Source organism: Solea senegalensis, linkage group LG14 (genome assembly GCF_019176455.1).
Source record: "Solea senegalensis isolate Sse05_10M linkage group LG14, IFAPA_SoseM_1, whole genome shotgun sequence".
Taxonomy (NCBI): Eukaryota; Metazoa; Chordata; class Actinopteri; order Pleuronectiformes; family Soleidae; genus Solea; species Solea senegalensis.
This window is the reverse complement of record NC_058034.1, coordinates 1,607,538-1,622,845: the sequence shown is the minus strand read 5'-3', so window position 1 is coordinate 1,622,845 and position 15,308 is coordinate 1,607,538. Positions and strand designations below refer to the sequence as shown.

The 15,308-nt window shown below is 42.3% G+C and overlaps 2 protein-coding genes across 3 annotated transcripts in view; one reads left to right on the top strand and one right to left on the bottom strand.

Annotated features, from left to right (window-relative positions):
- Positions 1-700: 700 nt before the first annotated feature.
- On the top strand, positions 701-11,430 carry atp1b1a (ATPase Na+/K+ transporting subunit beta 1a). The gene is made up of 6 exons (XM_044044968.1): positions 701-1,116; positions 6,341-6,469; positions 8,494-8,649; positions 8,837-9,021; positions 9,864-9,947; positions 10,030-11,430. The coding sequence occupies exons 1-6, from the start codon at positions 1,023-1,025 to the stop codon at positions 10,285-10,287; spliced, it is 906 nt and encodes a 301-aa protein (XP_043900903.1). The 5' UTR covers positions 701-1,022; the 3' UTR covers positions 10,288-11,430.
- The window catches only part of nme7 (NME/NM23 family member 7), a 22,771-nt gene continuing 18,822 nt past the window's right edge, over positions 11,360-15,308 (bottom strand). The window contains exons 11-12 of one of the 2 annotated variants that reach the window (XM_044044967.1): positions 12,848-12,955; positions 11,360-11,491 (exon numbers count right to left, since the gene is read on the bottom strand). In XM_044044967.1, the coding sequence (XP_043900902.1) occupies positions 11,459-11,491; positions 12,848-12,955 (141 nt within the window). In that variant the 3' untranslated portion in view covers positions 11,360-11,458. Of the gene's footprint in view, positions 11,492-11,998; positions 12,956-15,308 lie in introns of those variants that run through there. The other variant, XM_044044966.1, reaches the window with a different exon arrangement.

The following is a 15,308-nucleotide window of genomic DNA, read 5'->3' as shown; positions in this document are numbered from 1 at the left end:
CATCTGAAAACTTGAACACAAATCTGTGTTCACGTCAGCATTTCAATCGTCTATATGCATTGACTATATATGTACTTACATTACTTGTCCATTTGCATTGTCTTTTAGCGTTTGTTTTAGCAGTTAGCCCTGAGGGATTCAACATGGCTTAAAAGGTAAAAGGTGGAGCTTTGCTGCATCAATGTGTACAGCCTCTGTTAAATTCTTCACTAAACACTCTTGGTAACTTTTACCACAGTTTACCAGAAAATAGTCGGGCTGGCTTAATGAGAACCAGGAAGAGGCTGTGCACACATACGGACAGTTGTGTATTACACATGGCCATTGAGATGCAGAGAATTAGAGTGATGTGTACGTGTAATTTGCGTCCATGTAAACAGTGAGTTGTGGCCCCTAAAACCAAACCAGGAAGCAAATTAAGATTAAGGGGCTTTGATTTTTAAACGTCTCCATTGTTGGGCCTGTAAAAACCTCTAGGCTGAGCAGATTTGAAGTGTTGATGTCGCATAGATTGCCACAGTCTTCACTCCTTTCATCTTGACTTTGATCGTACGTTAAAAACCTTATATCGTGACTAACGTCGTTGCTATGACATTGTCAACTGTTTTTCTGTGGACCCTCCTGCAGTGTGTGTGTGTGTGTGTGCGTGCGCGTGCGTGAGTGAGAGTGTTCATTGTTGTGCACGCCTGTAACAACCGGCAACAACCAACAACCCCCATCTGCCCTCCCCCTTCCTTTTTGCCTCTTACGCAAAAAGCATTGGGAGATTGTGATTTGTTGAAGTCACCCCCTCCCACTTGGGGGGGGTTTAACTTATTACGGCACCTCGCAGGCGGAGTCGGTTTCCCTGAGAGATAAATTGTGTGTGGTACAATTGGTCGAGACGGGTACGAGTCTGTCCTTTCGCGTTTCCTGTGAGGGACAGCCAACAGTCTCTAACCCGCCGCCACCAAAACACACACACACAATCCATTTTTTTGACTTGGTTTTTTTTTAAAGACAAAAGGTGAGACAACGAGAACATGGCGGGAAATAAAGACAGTGACGGCGGATGGGGGAAATTTGTGTGGAATTCAGAGAAGAGAGAGTTCCTTGGACGCACTGGATGCAGTTGGTGTGAGTAAACCTTCCTCTTCTTCTTCTTCTTCTTCTTCCTCGACCTTTCTTTTCACCGACACGTTCGACCGCTGAGTTGAACGTGTTTAAATGACGCCAGCGCGAGGCGTCGCACGTTCGTCTCGACGGGCGGTGTTTTTTTTTTTTATGTGATCCTCCGTTAGATGACACCTGTTAGAGCTCAGTGCCCGCGACACGCTGCGTCGTGACTCCGGCGTTTTGAAATGGAGGCTGCGCGTGAAGGAAAGGGTGCAGAAAAAAGACGGAGGCAAAAAAAAAGTTGAGTCGGTTAAATCCCAAACTCCTCCTGAAGTGAAACATGAAACCACGAGTTCCGCTGGCTGCACATGCTACAGGTCGCGTGCTCGCCGTCAATCAACGATGAATTCAGGGTTTTGTACATTTCGCTGCTCGGTCAGTGTCCGGTAATGTCAGGGAAATTGTGTAAAACATGTTGACCGGTGTTTCCTTTTCCTCTAAATGACGTCGTGCTCTAATGAGAAGGCTGTGGTGTCAACATGATGGACGTCATCACAACCATCCATGTTTGTGTGTCTCCGTTTTAGTTTTTTTTTAAAAATATTTTAAATAGACAAATTCACATCGTTTGAAATGCAATCTCGTCTTAAACGACTCGACAAGCGAACAACAGTGCATGTTGTAGTTGATTAATAATCGAGTAATAGTTGCAGCACGTGAAATGAGGATTCAGATGAAAGATGGACCAAAAATGTCCAAGTAAATGAATGGATCTGGCTCCGTTCTACATGTATATATATATATATATATATATATATATATATATATATATATAAACCTAACATCAAACACACTTGGTCTCGTGTTTGTTGTGGAGTCAAAATTAAAGGTTTTTTTTTCCCCAGTCTTATCGAGCCATTCATTAATAAACGTCCTTTGTGAAAAGGTCACCCTGAAGGACAGTCAGTGTGGTGGACAGGAGGGGAAAGTTGTTGTCTGACCACCTCTCTCTCTCTCTCTCTTAGCAGAGCTTAAACATGATAAATATGTTGTATTTATTATGTTGTGTGTTAATGAGCCACATAGCTAATCTGGGGCCTGCTTTATTCTGTCACTTAAACCTCAGATAATCGTTTTAAAGACTTTTAAGACGAAGTGAATGCTCAGCCGTGGTTGTTGATTTGATGGGATAACTAGAATCCATATAAACCCTTTTACTTCTTACCAATAAAAGGGCTTTTTGTTGCCCCGTGTTAGAGACAGTCGACAGACAGACCGACACCACACGGTGCAGGAGCAGATCACGACTCACATGTCTCCAGGGCCACACACACACACGTTCATATTCATACAATGAATGCACGACACGCATGAAGCCGCGTTGTTAAAAGTTTAAAGTCTTCACATGAAACATCGTGTTTCCCGGTGAATGTCGATGTTTTCCGGTCATTAAACAGGAGTCGTGCCGCGGTCGTGTTCGCCACCGACAAACATCAAAGCTGCCCTTTTATTTTCTTTAAATCGCTACATGTCGATTGAAGTGTTTCTTGTAATATCAGCAGCTGTGTTGTTGTTGTTGTTGTTTGTGTGACAGTGAGCGTGTGTTATTACTGTGTTTGTGCCTTAGTCGTGACAGACTACTGATGTCGCACTATGTAAAAAAAAAAAAAAAGAAAGTGAGCGTTGTTGCTCTAAAAAGCAACAGGTTATTATGGTGTGTGTGTGTGTGTGTGTCGTTGAGTTGTTGGCTCGTGGTCAATGTAATAGCTTTAAAATCACATTAAAAAGCTAAATAGTGAGAATAAATAGTGAAACCGTGGCTGTTAATGAGTTGTGTTAAAAAAAAAGAAATCAGGAAACGTGTGTTTTTAATGTGTTTTTTTATGACGCAGCTGCTGTTTTTTTTTTGTCTGTGTGGAAATGTATTGTAAAAGCTGCTGATGTTAGACCTTTGGTTGCTCTGGGGAAAAAACAGTCAGGAAAAGTCCACACACACACACACACACACATACATGTGGCGTGAACGTGGGGACGGTCCCTCCATGAGACTGTGCTGCAGCAGGAGTGTGGTGGGGGAGGTGCTCTCCATTCAAACTCTCACCACTAGTGGGCCAAGCTTCTGTGCTATTTACATCTGTGGGCAGCACAGTTGATATGTGGCCTTCACTGACTACAAAATGGTGTTGCTGCGTCCCACACACACACACACACACAGTTGATCTCAGGTGACTGACTTTACCAGAGCCCGTGTTCCACACGTATGCGCTAACGCATGGAAAAACAACTATTCTTTTCATTATCGTATACTAATTAAATCAGTGCATTGCTTGGTTGTGAAACGTCAGGTCACAGTTTATTTACAGAGCAGGTTTCGTTCGAACCAAAGTGGGGAAACAGACTTCAAATGCAAATTATAAAAAATAGACAATACATAAAACTTAACATGCAGCACAGTAACTAAAACTTTAAACTTCACCACACACGACTCTGTTTTGGTTCAAGAACACATTTTGCCCCATATCCTCGCTACGCCTACATTTTTAACCCTAAAGACGAAGAACTTCAAAAACACCGCTGCTCAGTTTTTGTTTTTGAAAACGATGGGACTTCATTCTGAAAACGATGACACAGTGGTAACAGAAATCTTTGTCAGAAAACGGTGATCGTTCTTGATACATTTCTAAAATAGCTGCTGACTAATTGAGCAATTGATTAATAGTCACTTAATTATTGCAGCCCTAAAACAAATATCTGCACATGAAAGAATGGGCCCCATGATTGCATCGACACACACACACACACACACACATCTAGTGTACCTGAATACTCACATGATGTATCTCTCAGATGTTTTAGCATGGGTAGGATGTAGCGTGGATGTAGCTTCAAACTCAATGTCTCTAGGCAGTTGAACACTCAGAAAATGACACCTTGAAATGATGTCCACAATTGTCTCAAACCACATGAATAGAATATTAAAAAGAGTGATTTATGTTGTAATCAATTACCACTTCATTATAATTGCAGCCTGGATAACAGTCATTGAGCTCAATGGTCTAATAGAAGTGAACAGTCTGTCACACTTCCCGTCACATGCATCCAAAAATGGCGTTCTTTTGCGACACGATTGCAAAGGTTTTATTTATCACACGATCCTGTCTGTGAGACAAATCTCACACCAAAGTTTGAATCACGCAGAAGTTGTGCAGTCGTGCTCCACACCTGCTAACGTTGGTCTAACAATGTCTCAACATGAAATCTAGAGTTTCTAACTCTCAACATTTCCGTCATGCTTTACTCGTGCATTCAGAAAAGGTGAGCATGACCATGCCTCCGCTGGGTGCTTTTGCTGTTGTGGTACAAGAGAAACTGCCTCTTGTGCACCGTGTGCAGCAGTGGTATGCAGAGTAAAGGATGTCGCAGGAAATGGCAGGAAATAACGAGGCTTTGGCGCTGAACCCGCCAAACTGGTTTCACCGTGGCTGGTCTGAAAAGGTGGAGGAGGTACTACCGCACCAACAGCAAATAACGTCAGGAACACTGATAGTCAACTAGCACGGCTCTCTGTTTGGACATGAAGGAACCTGACTATGAGTCTGTCACTGTCGTTGTTGGGTGATCTTATCTGTTTTTATATCACAATTGTTCTCAAAGACATTATAGAGTTAGTGACTTTTTACCATTGTTCCATCCCCCCCAGGTCATTGACCAGTATCACGTGACAAGTCAAGTCAATATGAGCTAGCTTCATAGTAGATGAGGAGCCGGCGCTAAATAAGGACTCAAAATCTGCATATAAAAGTCTTTTTCTAAAGCTATGGCTTCAGTTTTAAAGCGACATATTCATGAGAATAATATTCAGTTTCTGTCAGTGAACCCCCCTAAATGTACCCTCTGGATCTCGCTGACATGTTGCCTTTTAAAGCGGTCGACAATATTGAACAATAGGCCGGAGTTTTAAATGCAATAGTGTGTTTTAAAATGGCTCAAATAGGAAAAATAAATGTCGATAGGCTGGATATTTTCACCAGTATGTGTTACAATCATGAACTAAACACTAAATAATGAATGAGATTCAATATTGACCTAATAAAACATAGTATTTTTGAATACTAACAGTGCTATACTGCATATATTAACATACCGTATGTTCATTTTACTCCCAAGGGTTTCATGTTTATGTCAGATGATCTCTTAACTGCAGAGAACAAAGTATAGTTATGTGTGTATGTGTTGCGCTATTATAGGATTAGATTAGATTAGATTAGATTAGTGAATTTGAACCGTAGCCATATGTTGCTTGTGGAGTCTGGTATCTGAGACGTTAAATACCATTTGAGATGAACATGTCAGAGTTGTAGAACAGTAACAGTATCACTGCAGAAAAACAACAATAGATCCACTCTGAAGCTGATACAGAACATAGAACACAAAAGCCAGTGAGAGTACACGTCCTCATTTGTGGAGCTTCTTCTCATTTAATAACCTAAATGGGAAAGAAATAGACAAACAACGTTGGCAAATGGGAAGTGATCACAGATGAAGCCACAGACGTAGAAACCCAAGGCTGCGTTTGTTCATTTATGCGAGGACAGTGTTTTATGTCTGACTGATGGACGTGGCGACACAATGGGGGAAGGATCTCGTGTGACTGGAATGATGACTGACTCACCCTGTTGTACTGGAACTGTAGCCCTCCCACTGTTGCATAATTAGGGTCAAATTTAAAGAAAAAACCCCAAACCTTCATTGTTCTTCGATGTGTTTGTCTTTAAGAGAAATAAAGAGATCAAACTGTGTGGAGTTCATTTATGGACCATCTATTTAATGCAGTTCTCTTTTGTCCACGTTGAACTGTTAAAAGATCAGGTCTCTCTTACAGACACTTGGATCGACCGTTCGTTTTTCAGCACTCAATATGAGATTTAACTCATTTAACGCCAAATATGTTACATTTACGTACGTAACGTAGCAGGATAATCAGAAAAGGTTGTTTTTCGTCTCCGCTATCATTGGAGACGTTCTGTTTTCAGTGTGTTCATATCTCTGGAACAATTTGACACAGACTCACTTGGACTCAAGGATAATCTTAGTAGATTCTGGTCATTTCTGGTCAAGGTGACTGTGACCTCAGTAACTCAAGGATTCATACGCTAATTATTACAAAACACATTTGGAATAGTTGCTCAGTTGTAATTATTTTCACGTTGGTTTTAAAGACATTTCCCCTTTTTTCCTCCCACAGTTAAAATCTTCACGTTCTACTTGATTTTCTACGGATGTTTGGCTGGAATCTTCATCGGGACCATTCAGGCTCTGCTGCTCACTTTAAGTAACTACAAGCCCACCTACCAGGACAGAGTCGCTCCTCCAGGTAAATGAAATCTTTCTAAAACGAGCCGCTTGACGTTTCGTCAGCCCTTATGTGACGGTGAAGAGATGGAGGGCTTTTTTGTTTTGGCTTCGTCACCTTGACGATGCGATAGTTGAGCGTCAGTTGGGGTGTGCCTTGAAGCTGTTACTCTATCAGAAGTCTGCCTGACCTTAGATAGGTTTTCAGCCATTTTGTCCTTCACTCCTCTCAGCCTGTCAATGTTTCTCCCCTCAGGCTGCAGGGGATCGGTTGAAGCTTTCACACCCACTGTGACTGAAACAATTCATGTGCACTATGATTATGTGTCACAGCCTACATGTTTACATACTTAACAACGGAAGCCAGAAGTTTGTAAAACTCCACTAATCCCGTTATTGGACTGTGCTACAGTAACTACGATCATTTACTGTCTTTCTGTTGCTTGAATAGCACACGCTGCAGCCTCGCTGGTATTTTTAGCAGGCATTGTAAGCGACCGGCCGCATGTACACGTTTTGTCTGTCACTTGTTAACAATCAAAGAGCAGCCCGGCACAGCTACACAGTAAGTGCCCAGCGCTTTGACTTGAAGTGAGTTTCCAGCAGTGGCACGATAAGGGAAGCACAGAGTAGTTAGGCGGTTTTTTTTTTTTTTCCCTCTGAGCTGCCTCTCACTCTGGGGCTAAAAGTTTCCATTGTGAGAGAGAGAGAGAGAGAGAGAGAGACACATGTGAGTGAGTGTGGATGGGTGGGGGCAGGGGACTGGTGAACTTTCACAAGCCTCCAAGAGAAAACTCGAATTACGAGATGGTAGTTCTCTCCCGCGCTCTGCTGCACGTCTTACTTCAACCTTGCTGCTAATCTACAACAACAAATGAACTTAACCGTGAGCCTGATAAACGTTCATAATTGTTGTGGTGTTTCTTTGTTTCTCTCTCTCCACTCCTCTCACCCATCTTATTCTCCCCATGCCACGCCTCACTGAGGTCTGTGGAAAATTACTGCCGTAAAGAGCTGACGGAGACTGTCTGAGGAAATCCCCAAGACCCTACAGTGTGCAGTCCTAAGATAATAGAGCAGGGACCCATGGTGTCTCTGGGCTCTATAAAGAAAAGCTCACATGATAAACAGGAACTTCACTACTTCCATTTGTGTTTATACGATTCAGATTCAACTTCATTTAAAATGCTGTCAGTAGTAGAAGTAGAAGTTTCACCTGAATATTTGAGGTGAAACTTAGGTCTTGACTTTTTTCTTGATGTTGTTTGTCAGATTTTTCACTTTCTTAAATGCAAATATGTTTAATTTGCTCCGCGTAACAAAGAAATCATTCAATCTGAATCATTTTAGTTCTCAAATGATTTTGGGAAACACGGATCAACATTTTTGAAGACATTTTATGGACCAAACGACTCCTTTTAATTATGAGATGAATTAAGAAAATCAAGATTTGTTGCAGCATTTGATCAGTGTCCTTGAATTTATTGAATAATACTTGTTAGTATTAAGCGCCATTCCGTGTCCAGTATTTTATATATTATTCAATTCTGTAAGCAAACAGAGCATAAACTCAGTCACAGTCATTTTAATTCCAATATCTAAGTATGTTATATGTTATATTTAGATTTTATTCTAGAGAACACAGCAGCAAGTGAATGCTCTGTCTCAGACAATTCTCCTGCTGCTTGTGAACGTCACATATTCATTTTAAACTGGGGAAAATATCGAATTTTATTGACATTTTCTGAAGTTGAATATCTGAGAGCTGCTTCAGAGATCCGCAGGTGCCCAAGAAAGTCTATTAGAAACTGTTCCCGTGTCCACGACACTCGATCCAATCCTTTCCACTCATGAGATTAGGCTTTATGGTTTGTCGGTAAATAAGTGGCAACCTTCGCCACTAGACGTGTTTATGAGTTGACGTAGGCAGAAGGAAGGGCAGTGCTGACAGCAGCAATAGACAGGAAGTAAGCCAAAAACAATATCTATAGTCAATACATTACCTTTTGTATCGTTTAATCAACAACAATGGTCTCTGTCTCTCAGGTCTGTCACACACCCCACGCTCAGAGAAATCTGAAATCGCTTACACTCGGACTGAACCGAGTACATACATGCCGTATGTGGAGAGCATGCGGAAACTCCTCGAACCGTATGAGGCTGCCGTTCAGACTGATGCCATGAAATTTGAAGACTGTGGAGGCAAGTATAAGCCAATCATCAATCAGGGATCGTCATACACTCTGGCTGATCCCTGATGGGTATGTAACAGCCGTCAATCGCAATTTGATTCGTTAGATGATCAGTCCTCCAAAGAAAGTTGAATATTTGACAGTGTTTTATCTCGTCCTAATGCGTCGGGTCTGGTGTGTCTGTCTGTACCATGCAGGCGTTCCTAAGACGTACACTGACCGCGGAGGTCTGGATAATGCCCTAGGACAGAGGATGGCCTGTCGTTTCAGCAAGTCCTGGCTCGGCAGTTGCTCCGGGGAGAGTGATGACAGTTTTGGGTTCAGGGAGGGAAACCCCTGCCTTATTGTCAAGCTCAACAGGATTGTCAACTTCAAACCAAGGGTAGGTTTACAGCGTCACTGCACAGCTGTTCAAGTCCATTAAAGATTCTTGAAAAATGTTTGGACCATTGAAGTGAAACATGAGCTCCCCCTACTGTTTTGGAGGACATATTTTTACAACACCACTGTAACCATTGTCTACCGCTTTATTCTCATTAGCGACTTGCACCAATTTGGTATAAGTCTCTACTAAATTCAGGATTTGGTCATTACTAAACCACTAGTACAGCTTTAGGAAATAAGAGCTAGTTTGCTGCCAGCTGATTGTTAGCTAACTTTGGTTACCCAGACCAATTTACACAATCTAGTCGTCGGTATATCGCATTACCCCAGCACCGCCAAAGCGTCTGCCCAAAAGCTGTTAGCAAGTCTGTGATTTGGAACATCTAGTCAACGCAAGAAACAGTTAAAGAAAATGGTGGACTGTAACTTTGAGAACCCTTTCTTGTCCTGTAGTGGTATCACCCTCTATATACAAGCTATTTAACTCCATGTGTTTGGCTCTGCTGACAGCTAGCACCACCTAGAAGGGAAGGTGTAAACATTTATTAATTACTATACTCATGTAATTGCAACCTATTTTAATTTAGGAGTAACTTAAACCTGATACTGTTTGACCTTAAATGCATACATGTGAATTGATTTGCTGGTTCACACCAGTGTGATAATGTTTGGACAGCGCGATATGATTGGCCGGTTCTCACACTGCCACTTGCCCCCACAAACAAAGCCGAGTGATGGACTTGGCAATGCTGCCCCACTCAAAGTGAATGAGCAGCGTTTTGTGTTGAACCTGTGAATGCTACACAACAGCCACCCACTCCATTATTCTCTATCTTTCAGGTTCCTACTGACAACGGCTCACTGCCAGCGGCTCTGCAGACGAACCAAAGTCCCAACGTGATCCCCATTCACTGCAAGAACAAGGTATGTTTGATAGGACGGCATCTGGGTATGATTTCCTCAGCGTGAACACTGTAAAGACTTCATTCAACCATTGTGTTTGCAGAGAGAGGAGGACGTAAACAAGGTCGGACCGATCAATTACTTTGGCTTAGGCGGTGGCTTCCCCCTGCATTATTACCCGTACTACGGCAAACTTCTGCATCCCCAGTACCTGCAGCCCCTGGTGGCCATTCAGTTCACCAACCTCACATTGGATGAGGAGATCCGCATCGAGTGCAAAGTATACGGAGAAAACATTGACTACAGCGAGAAGGACCGCTATCAAGGACGTTTCGATGTCAAGTTCACAATCAAATCGTGACCTCAGCCGCGACAAGCGTTCTCATTTTAGAAACAAATAAAATGTAGAGAGAATTCAGAGAGTTGAGAGAAAAAAAAACAAAAAAACACCACTAGTCTTTTGAACATTCATAATATACAGGACCTACACTTAATCTGTGTGCTTTACACTAGGCTTTTCTGTGTGTTTGTCGAGGGTTAGAATGTAAAATACAAAGAGTAGCAATAGCAAATATTTATTCTACTGTAAATGAAAATATTCCTTGAGCCATGGGATGTGTTCATCTATTACTGTAAAACCGCAATTCCACTACTGACGTGTAGCGTGTTTCTGTCCCCAAAACTATTTCATCCTGACGTGGTTTCTTTATATATTTTTGGAGTGTCCAGTGCCGTAGTCTTGTCCTGTTGTAATCTCCACTTGTCTTATGTCAGCTTTGATGGTCCAAGGTGTGTGTGTGCCGCGCGCGTGCGTGCTCGTATCTGTGTGCAGATGTGTTAAGTGTATGTGAGCGAGTGGAGTGTGCGTTAATGTGCTCTGATTCATTCAAATACAAGCATGGTACTCTGAACCTTTAAGGCCCATGTATGAGTAAATAACAGCGCTTCATGGAATGGTTTTGTTTTGGCGTCTGTGTGCGTTTCTTTATCCAAGTTGTTCAGGTTATTGTTCACCGTTACTTTGCCGTTCACTTTAGCTGTAGGATTTGATTTGACATTTGTGTTTGATGCGCTTACATGTGTTCATTCTTAATTCATAGTGTAGAGCTTTGTGGGTCCAGCCTAGACGACTGTCACCTCCATGGAATAACAGTGGCAACTCAGTGCTTTGAAATCTGTTTTGCTGGCGACGTCACATGAGGTGATGTCACTTACTATTGAATGTTTTAGCCATTTTCATGGTGGAAGAATTTTATATTTATGCAGTTGTACATTTTTTTTCTTTCAAAGTGTAATGTATGAATCCAATACCAAAGTCGCTGGTCAAAAGGATTGAGAATATCAGAGGCAATGCAGTATCCCGTGTAATGAGATGTTTAGTTGGTGTGAAAATACTTATTTCAGTGTTGAAGATCAAAAACACTTGTCAGGAGTCTGCTCTTGTCACTTTATTTAATCTGCAAAAGGCTGAAACAAATAAACAGAAAAATGAGACAACTGTTAAGTCCATGAGTTTGACGTCTTCTTCGCGCTCACCCGTCCAAAATCCTGAAGAAATACTTCACCTGGAAAAGACAAAAAAAAAACAAACTTCATAGCAGCTGCATTCACTCATGGGCCACATTGTTAGGTACACAGGGTAGGAGACGCCTGGTGTGGTCTTGCTGCTGCTGTAGACCATCTGCTCTAAGCTTAGGCTTGTGCCTTCAAAGATGGTCTTCTGCATCACTTGGTGCCGAGTCGCGATACGATATGCTGTCGTCAATTACCGATTTGTTTCAGTCATTTCCGAAACATGTTTTGACTACGTCTAGGTGTCATTCATGTCAATGTGTCCTTCTAGTACATCAGAGGTTAAATACAAAGAGTCTGTGAAGGTTCTCAGTGATGAATCTCAGAAAGGAATCAACAATAACACTCTGCCATTCTCTGTAAACCGTTAAGATCATTCTCAGTAGATGAGGAGTTTTTAAAAGACCAGCCTGCCTGGCACCAACAAACACGATGCCACATTCAATGTCACTTCGATCATCTTTCCTCCTTTTTCCTCCTTTTTTTTGGGGATTTTCTCACTCTTGGACCAGGACTACATGCCTAATACAGTGCATTGCTCCCAGTAATTTGACATTTTTGCTGTTAGCCTTGTGTTGCTCTCAGTTAACGTGGTTCATGCATATGCTAGTCCTGCAACTCCCAACGAGCAGATTCACTTGCGCTGTCACCATAGCTTGCATTTGCTCCAGTTTTGCTTCCGAGACTGCGGAGGTGGTTTTGGAAATGGTGGAAGTGCTAGCCCTGTAGCCACACAGCCATTGTGAGCAGTAAAGGAGTAATGTCTCTTTTTTAATCATGCCGTGCACTATAAAACTGTCATGGTTAATAAAAAGTAAGCTTCCGAGACACACAAGTCCAGCCGCTTAGATATTTGCAATAGCAATTAGTTGAACAGGTGTACTTAATAAAGTGACCAGTGATTGTGAGTCATAAAGGAGTACTTCCTCCTCTTTCAAAGCCCCTTCTTGGCCACTATGTCTTAGTCTTGGGAAAATGGCAGCTCAGTCAGTCACAGGCTAATGATTAACAAGGAGGCATTTGTCCAGGCCACAGATCAGGAGTTTTCCTGAACAATGACGCTGAACGGGTCAGACCCCACTCTCTGTAAAACAATGGGTCTGTTTCAAATCCCTCTGTCACTCTTGTTCCTCAACACCAGTGTGATCTGAGGTTGCCCCAGCCCACAGAGCGGAGTCATGGGACTCGGCTTCACACGAGTTGAGGGGGTTTTGTTCTTGGCGAGACGCAAGGTAGCGACTTATGCACGAGCTGAGAGACAATGGGGGGACACACACACACACACATGCACACACGAGAGGAAGTGGGTGTGCCGAGTAGCACACATGTGTCAATGAGACACCACCCACCTCCAGAACACCGTCCTCGGGGAGGTCCGTACAGTGAACCGCGTTCTTCACCCTGTCTTTGCCGTAACGAGCGCGCAGCGTGGTCGGGCGGAGATGCCGAGCAATTTCCTGTTGAATGACAAACACGACAGTTGGTGATTATTTTGAAAAATAAAAATAAATAAAAAATGTGGTTTCTATTTCAACACTAAACAACAGTTTGTGAACAAATGAACATGGTGTTCAGCACTGGGTGATGACTCAGCAGCATGTGATCATGTAGAGGAAGTGACTTCATGCTGACACTGAATATCAGGAGTAAAAGGAACATGACCTGCTGTTTTCTTTCATCATTTTGGAAATGTTAACGGTCACTGTAAAAACAATGCAACAGGTGTTGATACATTTCCTTCATCGTACAAGTGAGAAAAGCCTTCAGTTATTTATTTACTAAAACATTTAAGGTTTTGTGACTTTTTCATGGAACAACATTTGATCCTGATCACGTGATGACCAAATACAGACTGATCACGTGTGTTGTGGAAACAATAGGCTGACTATTATTCACCGTAAGTGTTGTTCTTACTTTCCCCTGTGAGAGTGAACACACAACATTCCACATTCACCACATTTCACTTTTTCTGTGGTTGTTTATTTTTGCACGACACAAAGACACAACTGGTACTTCAGGTTTCATTGTAGTGAGCTTGTATGACACACTGACACACAGTCAGACCATAGCTGCTTATTAAAAGGAGAAAAAAAAAGGATAACCTAATAAAATCTACTCCTTTCTAAGTTTAAAATATGTTCAACTTTATCTCACAGTTGACTGCATGTAAAGTCCATTGGGAATGCTGGGAAATTTGGTGTTTTAAAATGGCAAAGACACAAGAGCCGGCGGTTTCCTGCTGCCACTGACACAACACTTTTCAAGTTTCTGATGGAGGCAGAAGTGGATTTACAACTCTTTTACACCATGATGTCAAACTGAGGGGAGAGACAGAGAGAGAGGGTGAGAGGGTGAGAGGGAGGGAGGGGGAGGGAGGGAGAGAGAGGGAGACTTAAAGTGTAAACTAAACAACGCCTCTTCTTCAACTAACTCCACCCCAATGCCAGAATATGTAAAATATGGGCTGAGACCTGAGTGAGGGGGAGTGGTCTGGTAGTGAAATCTGACACCAAGCTGTGCTTCACTTGGTGGAGAGAGAGAAATAAAAAATGGGGGTGGGTGGGGGGTGTCTCACACTGATTAGACAAGAGAGTGATGACAGAGTGTAACAGTGGACTAAAATAACCAGTGATAGCTGGTGTTTGACCAGAGAGATGAAGAGTAAGAGGATCAATATCACAATATGTAGAATTTACATCAAAGCAACACCATTATCACCAATGTTCAAATACAGTGGAGTAATACAGACTTTTTTAATTAATTGCATTCAGTCCAGTTTTAAGGATTTTACACTGGCTGGTGTATAAAGTGGTTAAAGTTTCTCTTGACGTAGATTTAATCTGGACGCCTTTTGATGCTGATTGACTGATGTATTGAATTACAGCGCTCGAGTCACGTATTTGAATTCAGGGTCGTTGCTATATTCTAAGCCGCTTCCAAACAAACCAACAGACACAATTCCCTCACCTTTTCAAGCATCTTCTCATCACTACACAATAAAAACAAGACATTTTAAAGCTGCAAACACAACTCTCTTGGAGCACTTGCTTGTCAAAGCAGCCGCGTGTTTCCTTTTAACATGAGACACTCCCAAGGTCAGACCTGGGCTTTTCTTGGCCTTTCATCCTCTGTGCCTCCAGGAAACACAACCCTCCCACAGGGTCCACCTTAAAGAGAGGGACACTGTGTGAATAATTCATTCACAGGGACGACGATTAACTCTAAAGGAATGTTAATATTGTGTAACATACAGCGCTTCGTTCAGTGCATTGTGAAAATCATGTGACCTTTTAAACTTTGTTGGGGTTTTTTTAACCGCAGGCGAGTTCGGACTTCATGATTACACTGAAAGTCTCTCTCCCGTGCCTGGATTTGTGGCGGCGCAAAATCTCATTTAACAAGATCGTTATTCTCCAGTGGTTTATGAGAGTGCACACAAAGGGCAGGGATAAGTTTAGAGGTCACAAATCAACTGAATCTTCTCATCAAAGCCTCGCATTGTCTTTAAAGAGACAAAAACTAATGTGGGAAAAACAACTTTCCTACTTTAAATCATTACAAACTACACACACATTGAGTTTGGACATTAAAGGATCACTGAGGAACTATGGGGGACCCAAGTTTTCATTATAGTTTCAAGGTTTTCCTCTTTCATCTTTCAGTGCCGCCTTCTACACACTGGATGCCAATTGTAGGAGACTTAAAGGGGTAGTTTAGGCTTTTCTGAAGTCTGGTTGTGTGAGGTGATGATGCATAGTCACTGCTGACTTTCCTGTGTACACTGCCAGAGCGCTGCTGTCGCTGGGTAAG

What these genes read in the sequence shown, in the direction of transcription:
- atp1b1a (XM_044044968.1), top strand. Translation starts at nt 1,023, where the DNA reads ATGGCGGGAAATAAAGACAGTGACGGCGGATGGGGGAAATTTGTGTGG. An exon ending in ACGCACTGGATGCAGTTGGT is followed by an intron (nt 1,117 to 6,340) that starts GTGAGTAAACCT and finishes TTCCTCCCACAG; the next exon opens with TTAAAATCTTCACGTTCTAC. An exon ending in GGACAGAGTCGCTCCTCCAG is followed by an intron (nt 6,470 to 8,493) that starts GTAAATGAAATC and finishes TCTGTCTCTCAG; the next exon opens with GTCTGTCACACACCCCACGC.